Source organism: Leptopilina boulardi, unplaced genomic scaffold, assembly GCF_019393585.1.
Source record: "Leptopilina boulardi isolate dan_hultmark-lab unplaced genomic scaffold, ZJU_Lbou_2.1 LbouV2_1, whole genome shotgun sequence".
Taxonomy (NCBI): domain Eukaryota; kingdom Metazoa; phylum Arthropoda; class Insecta; order Hymenoptera; family Figitidae; genus Leptopilina; species Leptopilina boulardi.
Window position 1 is genome coordinate 1,762,664 of NW_026137640.1, and position 11,375 is coordinate 1,774,038.

The 11,375-nt window shown below is 18.9% G+C and overlaps 2 protein-coding genes across 2 annotated transcripts; both read right to left on the reverse strand.

Moving 5' to 3' along the window:
* Window positions 1-1,453: 1,453 nt before the first annotated feature.
* Window positions 1,454-3,096, reverse strand: LOC127279760 (odorant receptor 9a-like). Its single transcript, XM_051302338.1, has 5 exons — window positions 2,989-3,096; window positions 2,496-2,870; window positions 2,038-2,242; window positions 1,714-1,869; window positions 1,454-1,525 (listed from the first exon to the last, which is right to left on the reverse strand). The coding sequence occupies exons 1-5, from the start codon at window positions 3,057-3,059 to the stop codon at window positions 1,478-1,480; spliced, it is 855 nt and encodes a 284-aa protein (XP_051158295.1). The 5' UTR covers window positions 3,060-3,096; the 3' UTR covers window positions 1,454-1,477.
* A 4,284-nt stretch (window positions 3,097-7,380) lies between these two features.
* On the reverse strand, window positions 7,381-9,803 carry LOC127283174 (odorant receptor 9a-like). The gene is made up of 6 exons (XM_051308278.1): window positions 9,755-9,803; window positions 9,098-9,498; window positions 8,338-8,715; window positions 8,015-8,219; window positions 7,503-7,658; window positions 7,381-7,428 (listed from the first exon to the last, which is right to left on the reverse strand). The coding sequence occupies exons 2-6, from the start codon at window positions 9,493-9,495 to the stop codon at window positions 7,381-7,383; spliced, it is 1,185 nt and encodes a 394-aa protein (XP_051164235.1). The 5' UTR covers window positions 9,496-9,498; window positions 9,755-9,803.
* Between the last annotated feature and the right edge of the window lie 1,572 nt (window positions 9,804-11,375).

The following is an 11,375-nucleotide window of genomic DNA, read 5'->3' on the forward strand; positions in this document are numbered from 1 at the left end:
CAAATTTTCAATTTTGAATTCCAAGATAATGGTTTAACAATTCCAGTTATGTGAAACAATAGTAATGAAATTTGTCCCAAGTATATATTTTGATTATTATTATTATCATTTGTTAAAAATTTTTGTAAATTATTTAATTCCTGAAAGAAAGAATAATTTTATTATTTCATAAAGAATTTTTTTATTAATTATTTTTCATTAATTTTTTTTTATTAATTTTTTTCATTAATTTCCTTTTTATTAATTTTTTTAATTAATTTTTTGTATTAATTTGTAAAATTTATTTTTTCTATTAATTTTTTAAATTTATTTTTTGAATTAATTTTTTGTATAATTTTTTTGTATTAATTTTTTGTATTAATTTTTTGTATTAATTTTTTTTTATTATTTTTTTTCAATGAATAATTTTATTTTTATAATTAAAAATGGATTTTTATTAATTATTAATTTGACACTCACTTGGTTAGTAAAACGTGACATAATTGATATTTTTTTTTTCTACTGAAAATTGAATTATTATAAACGTGAAAAAAAAATTAGACTATACGACCATTCTCTTTTCGTTATAAATTGTTAGTAAAGACAAGACGAATTTTATTATCATAAAAGGGTAGAAAATGTAATTTAAATTTATTTCACCTTCTTTTTAACTTCATTAATAATTTCAATTTCGCTCCCCATAATAATAATAATAATATTTCTTGGTTTTCTATAAGATATCGTGAGAAATATGTAGAGAATCGAATTATTGAATAATTTCTATCGTCATTTGCATGAAAAATAAGACAATTCTCCTGTTTTAAATGTAAATTTTTAATAAAGAAGCCACAGGTATTATTGTCATTATATCAAGACAAGAGGATAAATTGCACATTCAATTTGTAACTTTAAAACTATCAGAGTTATATTATAAAATTAGTGGCAAATACTTGTCAAGTAGTGCAAAAAAAAATATTTTTCTAATTTGAAAATTTTTTTTTCTGCTGGTATGAAAATTAAAAGAATTTGTTTTTTTTTCACTTAAATTGACAAAAAATTGAAATATTTTGTCTGACTGAAATTGACTTATACTACTGAAAGTGAAATAATAATAAAAAAAAATTAAAGTAAAAAAAATAGTAAATAAATAAAAAAAAGTATTATATAAATAAAATAGAAAGTAAAAAATAGTAAAAAAAAAATAAAACAATAAATAAAAAAAACGCAGTAAATAAAAAATAGTGAATAAAAAATAGTAAATAAAATAAAATACTAGATAAATAATAATAATTTTGTAAATTATTTTTTAATTATAAAAATTATTACAAATATACATGCCAAAGTAATTTAAAATAAAAATATCATTTTTTGAAGAAAACGAAAATATTTATTGTATAAAATATTGTGAATACAATTTTATATGATTTTATATATAAAAAAAGATATATAAATATGATATACTATATATATAATTTGCTATTATAATGACTGACATTGTTTAGAAACCTTTTAGCAAATTGTAAGCAGAAAATGCCATTTTTACACTCTAGAAAATATATATTATTATTTTATTATATTAATAATATTATTATTAAATAATAATAGAAATAATAATAATAACATTAATAATTAGTTCATATTATAATTATTAATATTATTAATTTATTTTTTTTTAATTATTTTTTTTTTTGATAAATTAATTTATTATTATAAAATTAAAAATAATATACAAACTTGAACAAATGTATCTATTGACATAATGACCATTTTGAATCCCATAAATTTTACAGGTCTTGATGCACGAATCATAATAACAATTAAATCTCTTTTTGTTCGATTTGTAATCATTGACCATTTTATCTCGTAAATTTTTTCCATAATTGCCAAACTCTATTTTTTATTTAGAAAATAAATTAAAAAATTTTTTTTCTATACTTATTTATCTATTTATAATTTATTAATTTATACAATTAAATGAAATTATATATAGTATTGGAAAAAATTGAAATTATTATTTTTTAAGGTAAAAAATTTTGAGTAAATAAAAATTATATTTACCTTTGTCATAATTGTTTCGCCAACTGAACAATAGAGAAATATTTGCATTAAAGAACTTAATAATACTGATATTAAACCCCAACTTTTTGAATCAAATGAAGACAATTTTGACAATTGAAATGTAACAGTACAAAGTGTTGTCATTGATGCAAAATATTGTGCAAAAATCACAAAACTAAATAATTCATTTAATTTTTCTGCAATTCTGAAAAAATTTAGAATTTTTTTTTATTTCATTCAATTTTTAAAATTTGTATAAATTTTTTTTTTACAATTTTGATGCTAAATAGAAAATTATATAAATATTTTATAAATAAAATTATAAAATATTAACTATAAATAAAATTATAATATATTAAATAAAATAATAAATTTTTTGTATTATTATAGTTTTTTTGTAAATATAGAAAAAATATAATTTTTTTATAAATTGAAATAGAATTTTTAATAAAACTTACGAAAAAATATGAATATGATGATTGACGCAGTCTTTTAAAATTTTCGATTCCATTTGATATGTTAATAATTTTGAATAATTTTTTTTAGATAATTCGGGCAATAAATTTAAACGATAAATTAACATTTCATATTGGGCACAAATTTGTAGAATTATTACTAATGCCAATGTTTCAACTGAACTTGTTACACAAACTGCCAATATTGTCGATAGACCTTGATGAATGTATGTTAAAAAATACAATGCCCTTGAATTCAAACTATATGGAATCCAAACTTTAAATGGTAATTTAAAATTATTTTTCTTTGACGGTGAAAATATAAAAAATGACATTGCAGAAAGATTAGTCAATGTTAAATAAATAATCGTATATAATCTGTAATATAAAAAAAAAATGGGCAAAAAATAAATTAGAACAACTTTTTTTTTAAATTAAAAAAAAATTAATTAGAAGTAAATTAGAAAAAAAGAATTTTTTTTTTTTTTTCATTTACCTACAATAATGCGAAGACTGTTGTAAAATTTCATTTTCAAATTTATCACGCGGTTGACAAAGTTGATTCATAAATAAATTAATTGATTCAATGGCAGTTTTAGTTTGTATTAAAATAGAAATCATTTTAAAGAATACATTAAAAAGTGCAAGAAATTGAAATGTTGTTTCAATTTTTGTTTCGGCATTTTGTGCAATTCGTAAAATATAAATTAATATTGAAAAAACAAAAATAAAATAAATTGTTATCATTATTATTGAATAGATATTGTAAAGCCAAATTTTCCATTTTGAACTCCATGTGATTGGTTTAAAAATTCCAATTAAATGAAATAAAAAAAATGATATTTGTCCTGTGTAAATTTTTTCTTTTTTTTCTATCGACATTTTTTGTAAATTATTCATTATATTTTATGTCTGAAAGTTAATTTTTCATTTTTAATAATTATAATATTTAAAATATTAAAAATATTAAAAATATTTAATTAAAATATTTAATTATAAAATTATTTTATATTCCATATGACATTTTCTTACAGGTATTTTTTTTTTTTTTTATTCAGTAAAACTAGTTTCCATTTAATACGAACTTTATTTTCCCATTACATTGAGGTTTGATTAAAAAAAATTTTGTTATCACGACAGATAGTTATTATTGAGTGAAAGGAGTTTTCAGTTTATTGATATCGTATTGAGGCAGTTGGAGTATAAAGGGTTTCTTGAATAATTTCTATCTTCATTTGCATAGAAAATTAAGTTAAACGACAATTCTCCTTTTTCGTTATAAATTTTTAATATACATAAATGTAAAATTTAATTCTTCCCTTTTCATAATATCAATTTTCTGTTGAAACATTATTATCAAGGGATAGATATAAAATTTATTTTCATTTGATAAAACTTGAAAGGAATTTCTTGTCGCACTTTGTTTTTTTTACATCTGAAGATAATTTTCCTTTCAATATTGTTTTATAATTTTAAAATTTTGTCAGTAAAAAAAATATAATTTTTCCAGAGCTAAATAAGTATATTTATTTTGTTTCAAATAAAAAAATTTTGTTTAAGACAAATAAAATTTTTATTTGAAGGAAATAAAAATTATTTAAACTAAAAATTTATTTCAACTAAAAATATATTTGGACTAAAAATTTAGTTGAACTAAAAATTTATTTCAACTAAAAATATATTCGGGCTAAAAATTTAGTTGAACTAAAAATTTATTTCAACTAAAAATATATTTGGACTAAAAATTTAGTTGAACTAAAAATTTATTTGAACTAAATAAAATTTTTTTTAGGCTCTAAAATAAATATATATTTTTTCTCTTGGTTGCATTAGATATTAATACAATAAAAAAATAAATAAATATATAAGATTTGTTTTATTGGAAAAATTACTAATTCATCTTTTTTTTTATCTGTTGCAGGTAAATTTTAAAAACAATTCCATATTGGCGGCTATGCGATTAAATAATTCGATTAAAAAAATATGATATAAATAATTATAATCTACTTATCAAATATTAAAGAGTTCCACAGAGACGTAAGGATTATTTTCATTTGTTTATTATTTAAAAATATTTTTTCCTTCTTTTTTTTTCATAAACCTTTCAATAAATTATAAGCAGAATAAGCAGATTTAACAACCTAAAAATGAAAATTTTTATTTATATTATTTATAATTAATTAATATTATATAATTTAATTTATAATATTAATATTGAATTATATTCATTAATAATAATTTAATAATTAATTATTATAATTAAAAAAAATAATATTTGATTTTTTTTAAATATAATTATATAAAAAAAATTTTTTTTGCTCAAAAAATACAAACTTGAACAAATGTTTGTATTGACATTATAATCATTTTAAATCCCAAAAATTTAATTGGTCTTGAAGCTCTTATCATAATTAATGTTAAATCTTTTTTTGTTCTATTTGTAATTGTTGACCAATTTATTTCATAGATCCTTTCAATTATTGAATAGCTCTATTTAAAAAAAAAATATATAATTTTCAATTAATTATTTTCCATTAAATTGGTGTATAATATAATAAATATTTTTGTATTTTTTTTTTCTCTACGTCAATAATAGTGATTTATTATAATACCTTTGTTGTAATTTGTTCTCCAATTATACAATATAAAAATATTTGCAACAAAGAATAACAAAATACAACTAATTGTAAACTCCATGTTTTTGGTTCATTTAAAATTAATTTTGATAATTGAAATATAACTGCACAAATTCCAATCATTGATGAAAAAAATTGTGTAAAAACAACTGAACTAAATAATTCATTTAATTTATCTCCAATTCTATATTTTGAAACAATAATTACATAATTTATAATAAAAAAAATAATTAATAATTAATTATTTAAATTAATAATTTTTAATTTTATTAAAAATTTTTTTTTATTTAAAAAAATATTTTTTACGTTTTTCAAAAGCAAAAATAAAAATTAATAAAAATTATTATTTATTAATAAATATTTAATTAATAAAATTAAAGTAAACTTACAAAAAAATGTGAATATGTTGCTTAACACATTCTTTTATTATTTTTGATTCACATTGATAGGTAATTGATTTTGAATAATTTTTTATAGACAATTTTGGAAGTAATTTTAATCGATGAATGAGAATTTCATATTGTGTACAAAGTTGCAATATAATTGTCAATGCTAAACTTTCAACGGCAGCCGTTATACAAACTGCCAATATCGTCGATAATGCTTGATGATTGAATGTTAAAAAATACAAAAATCTTGAATTTAAATTATATGGAATCCAAACTTTAAATGGTAATTGAAAATTATTTTTCTTTGATGGTGAAAATATAAAAAATGACATTGCAGAAATATTCGTTAAAGTCAAATATATAATTGTATATAATCTGTAAATTTAAAATAAATAAAATTATATTTTTCTTTGATCTAAATGTTCAAATAAAAATTTTATTTATTTTTAATTTTTATTTTAAAAAAAAATAAAAATATTTTATTAAATAATAAAATTTATTGAAAAAATTAATTTTTTACTTGCAAAAATATGAAGTACTTTGTATTATTTTTGATTCAAAATCATCTTTTGGCTGACATAGATTATTCATAAAAAGTTTATTTGAATGATGAACATTTTTATGATGAATTAAAATAGTAATCATTTTTGATAAGACAGTGAAAAATGCAAGAAAATAAAAAAATGTTTCCATTTCATTTTGTATGTCTTGTGAATTTTTTAGAATATTTATTAATATTGAAAAAACAAATATAAAATATATTGTTATCATAAATGTTGAATATAAATAATAGAGCCAAATTTTAAATTTTGATATCCAATTAATTGGCATAAAAAATCCAAAATATTGAAGTAAAATAAGTGAAATTTGTCCAATATATATTTTATTATTTTTTTCAATAAAATTTGGCAAGATGTTCATTTTTTCTGAAAAAAAAAATAATTTTTATATAGAAAATAAAAGAAAAATTTACCGTAAAATTGAAAATAAATAAATAAAAATAGAAAAATTAAAAATATATAATTTTTATAAAATTAAAAAAAAAGAAAATAACAAATTTACTCGTTATTAGTTGTGTTGAAATTTTATAAAGATTCCTCACGTTATTGACTGTGTATAGTTTCTTTCATTTCTGCTTTCTTCGCATTTCTGTACATGAGAATTATTTTTCTCTATATTATTTCCGTTGACTAAAGAGAAGTTTATCAATAATTTATTTCCCTTTTCATAAAATGTCTTTATTATTGATATCGCGTTATTGCATAGGGATGTTTTTTTTTCTTTCAATAATTTCCATTGTCATTAAATTGAACTCCTTTTCTATATAAATTTTTTATAAACATGCGTAGATGGATAATTTTTGTTTCAAAATGTTTAGAAAATTATAAACGTTTAGAAACCATTATTTATCGTTTATATACTCTTCATACTTTTTGTTGCATTACTATTTTCTTTATATGCCTTTGAAAACTAATTTTTTTTTAAAAAGTTTACTATAGTCAAAATTTGTCTACTAATTTAAGTAAGAATTTTTATAAAATTTTTTAGTAAAACAAATTTTTTTAAATTGATTTAATTTAATTGATTTAACTACTTTTCTTTTACTGAAAATTTTTTGAAAAAAATAACTAAAAAAAAAAATGAGAAATTTTTACTAAAGACAAATAAAAAATTATTAAAAGGTAAGATTTTAAGAATTAATATATTTGACATCTTTTTTTATTTTAAAATTTCCTTTTTGAATTAATTCGCAAAAAGTTTGATAATTATTTGAAAACAAGTAAATTTTTTTAAAATTTATTTTATTTAAAACTATAATTGTTTTTTTAAAATTTATTTTATTTAAAACTATAATTGTTTTTTTTAAAACCCTTTTAATAAATTGTAGGCAGAATATGCTGATTTTACAATCTAAAAATAAAAAAAAATTTTTTTTATGTAAATACTATTATTTGATATTTTTTTTCAATATTAAAAATACATACTTGTACAAATGTTCCTATTGACATTATAATTAATTTAAAACCCATAAAATTTAATGGTTTTGCAGCTCGAATCATAATTAGCATCAAATTTCTTTTTGTTTTATTTGTTATTGTTGACCAGTTCATTTCATAAATTTCATTAATCGTTGCGAAACTCTATTTTTTTTTATAATAATAATAAAAATTATTCAATAAAATATTATTATTATTTTTTTTTAAAGGTTTATTTGAGACAAATAAAAATATATTTGTCTCAAATAACTTTTTATTTCAAAATAAAAAAAATTTATTTAGCATTAATAAAATTTTATTTATCTCAAATAAAAAAAATTTTTTTTTGCCTTTTTTCTGGTTGTAAAATAAGTTTATAAAAATATTTATTTTTTTTTATGGAAATATAATTATTTTAAATCTATAAAATAAAAAAATAATTATTTTAAATCTATAAAATAAAAAAAAATTACTTTTAAATCTATAAAATAAAAAAAAGCCGATTTTTGTTTTATAATTACCTTTGTTTTGATTTGCTCACCAAAAATGCAATAGAGAAATATTTGCACTAATGTAACTGATAATGCACACATTAAACCCCAAAGTCTTGGATCAGTCACAGTTAATCTTGATAATTGAAATGTAATTGCTCCCAAACCAAGCATTGAAACAAAAAATTGAACAAAAATTGCCGAATCAAATAAATTATTTAATTTTTTTCCAATTCTGTAAAAAATATTAATTAATTAATTTTATTTTCAAATTTCAATTTATAAAAAAATTTTCCTTTTTTTTATATATTAAAATTGATAAAAAAAAATATATATATATCTGTAAAACATACGTGAAAATATGACAATGAAGTTCAACGCAGTCTTTGATAATTTTTGTTTCGCAATTATAAATAAAAGATTCATTATAATTTTTTTTTGTTGACAATTGTGATAATAAATTTAATCGATAGATAAAAATTTCATATTGTGCACAAATTTGCAATATTGTCATTAATGCAATACCCTCAATAGCTGATGTTACACATGCTCCCATTGTTGTACCAAGACCTTGATGTATATAAGTTAAGAAATATAAAAGTCTTGAATTAAGACTATAGGGAATCCACATTTTAAATGGCAATGGAAAATCACTTCTTTTGGAAGGTGGAATCAAAAATAGTGAAATTGATGTTGAATTCGTTATAAACAAATAGAGAATTGTATAGAATCTAAATAGTAAAAATTATTTAATTTTTCTAAATTTATTATATAATTATATTTTTATATTAAATTTTTTTTATATAAATAATTTTATATAATAATAATAATTTTTTTCAGCCTATTTGGCCCAGAAACGAACATGGTTTACAACAAAATATTTTTATATTTTAATATTAATATTTTTATTAAAAAATTTTTTTCATATTTATTATTTATTTATATTTTAACAATTAAAAAAAATATAATATTCCACTTTTTGGAAATAGCTTTCGAAGAAAAAAAATTCCATATTTAAAAAAATAAACAAATAATTTTTGTTGAGAAATTTTCAAAGTTTTAATATTGTAGAATATTGTAAAAAAAATTGTAATAATAAAATCTTATATTTACCTACAAGAATATGAAGTATTTTGCAAAATTTTCAATTCCACATCGTCTCTTGGTTGGCATAATTTATTTTTAAATAAATTCACCAATTCAATAGCAATTTTACTATGTAGAAAAATTGTAATCATTTTAAAAAAAACAGTGAAAAATGCAAGAAAATGATACAACGATTCCATTTCATTGTCAATATTTTGTGCTTTTAATAAAAGAAATAATAATATTGAAATGTCAAAATAAAAATAAATTGTTATCATAAAAATTGAATATAAATAATAAATTAAAGTTTTCCATTTTGTATTCCATGTGAGTGGTTTAAAAATTCCAAATAATTGCAGTAAAATAAATGATATTTCACCCAAATATAATTTACAATTATATATTGGATATGATTTTTTTTCCATATTCTGAAAAAAAGGGAAAATTTGTATTCATTTTTTTTTTAATTATTATTCTATTTAAAATAATTAAATTTATAAGAAGAATAATTTGATATTTTCAAATTAGGAATTTTTTTTAAAATATTTTTTTTTATTATATTGAAAAAAATTTATTCAAAAGAAACGTAGAGTTTTTTAAAAATCAAAAAAATATATTTAAGAATATTTTATAAATAAAGAGAGCTTCTCAATAAATTTTTGTACTCTGAGAGAATCGTTATACCTTTCTATTGATGAATAATAATAATAATATACGTTCGACTCCGCATAATGTTTTCCGACTTCTGATAAATACCCTCTCTATAAATGTGAAAATATTATATTGAGTGTACGATGATGTTGAATAATTTTCATTCTCATTTGCATAGAAAATAAGACTAAACGACTGCATTTATAAATTTTTAATGAATGATACAACGAACAAATTTTATTAAGGGTAGAAAATCGCTTTATGAAATTGTCATAAAAGTTTAGTGTATATAGTAATGTCATTGTAATTTTACATTTTGTGAAGAGTGTTTCTTCTTTTATATGCAATTTTTAATATATTTAATAGTATTTATTAAAAAAAATCAATTTTTTCTCTTTAAATCTGAATTACTAAAAAATTTACTGGTGATTAAATTTTTGTTTTTGAAATTAGTAAAATTAACAAAAATTTTTTTTTTTTTACTAACGAATTAGTACAATTTAAATAATTCGAAAGCAAAAAGTCATACTAATTCAAATTATGTAGTTAAAATTTTTACTAAAGATAATAATTTTTATTTATTTATATTTTCAAATTGTGTTTATAATTTTTAAATTGTACTTAAATTTTTAAATTCTATTTACAATTTTATAAATTATATTTTTTTAATTTTTAAATATAATTTTTGATTTATTTCCCAAACAATTTAACCTGTTCATTTGCATAGAAAATGAGACAATTTTTAATTTTTCTTTTTAATATATATATCTACCTATATTACAAAAAGATATCGCCGCCAAAGCCGCCGCCGCTGTTCCAAGACTCTGAATATAGAGGCAAGTCAAGATAAGGGGGGGTAGAAGAAAAGGGAGGGGGGGACTTGAGGCTATATTCAGAGTCTTGAAACGATCTTAACCTTTAAATTTAGGGTGGGGGGAGTGGAAGAGAGGAGGCTTTAATGGTCATAAAATTGGTGTTCCTCTACTCGGAGCGGGCTGTCAATTTTTTTCTACACTTTTAGGTGTATTTTGTGCAAGAAATTGCAATAAAATAGTCTGCCTAAGAAAAATTGAATTTTTTTGAAAATTTTTTTTTGACGAAAATCGCTTTAATGGTCATAAAATTGGTGTTCCTCTACTCGGATCGGGCTGTCAATTTTTTTCTACCCTTTTAGGTGTATTTTGTGCAAGAAATTGCAATAAAATAGTCTGCCTAAGAAAAATTGAATTTTTTTGAAAATTTTTTTTTGACGAAAATCGCTTTAATGGTCATAAAATTGGTGTTCCTCTACTCGGATCGGGCTGTAAATTTTTTTCTACACTTTTAGGTGTATTTTGTGCAAGAAATTGCAATAAAATAGTCTGCCTAAGAAAAATTGAATTTTTTTGAAAATTTTTTTTTGACGAAAATCGCTTTAATGGTCATAAAATTGGTGTTCCTCTACTCGGATCGGGCTGTCAATTTTTTTCTACACTTTTAGGTGTATTTTGTGCAAGAAATTGCAATAAAATAGTCTGCCTAAGAAAAATTGAATTTTTTTGAAAATTTTTTTTTGACGAAAATCGCTTTAATGGTCATAAAATTGGTGTTCCTCTACTCGGATCGGGCTGTCAATTTTTTTCTACACTTTTAGGTGTATTTTGTGCAAGAAATT

Coding starts and splice junctions, on each gene's coding strand:
- LOC127279760 (XM_051302338.1), bottom strand. CDS start 3,059: ATGAATCAACTTTGTCAACCGCGTGATAAATTTGAAAATGAAATTTTA. Junction 2,243..2,495: donor CATCATATTCATATTTTTTC/GTAAGTTTTATT, acceptor AAATTTTTTCAG/AATTGCAGAAAAATTAAATG. Junction 1,870..2,037: donor GCGAAACAATTATGACAAAG/GTAAATATAATT, acceptor AATAAAAAATAG/AGTTTGGCAATTATGGAAAA.
- LOC127283174 (XM_051308278.1), bottom strand. CDS start 9,495: ATGGAAAAAAAATCATATCCAATATATAATTGTAAATTATATTTGGGT. Junction 7,659..8,014: donor GTGAGCAAATCAAAACAAAG/GTAATTATAAAA, acceptor AAAAAAAAATAG/AGTTTCGCAACGATTAATGA. Junction 7,429..7,502: donor CAATAGGAACATTTGTACAA/GTATGTATTTTT, acceptor TTTTATTTTTAG/ATTGTAAAATCAGCATATTC.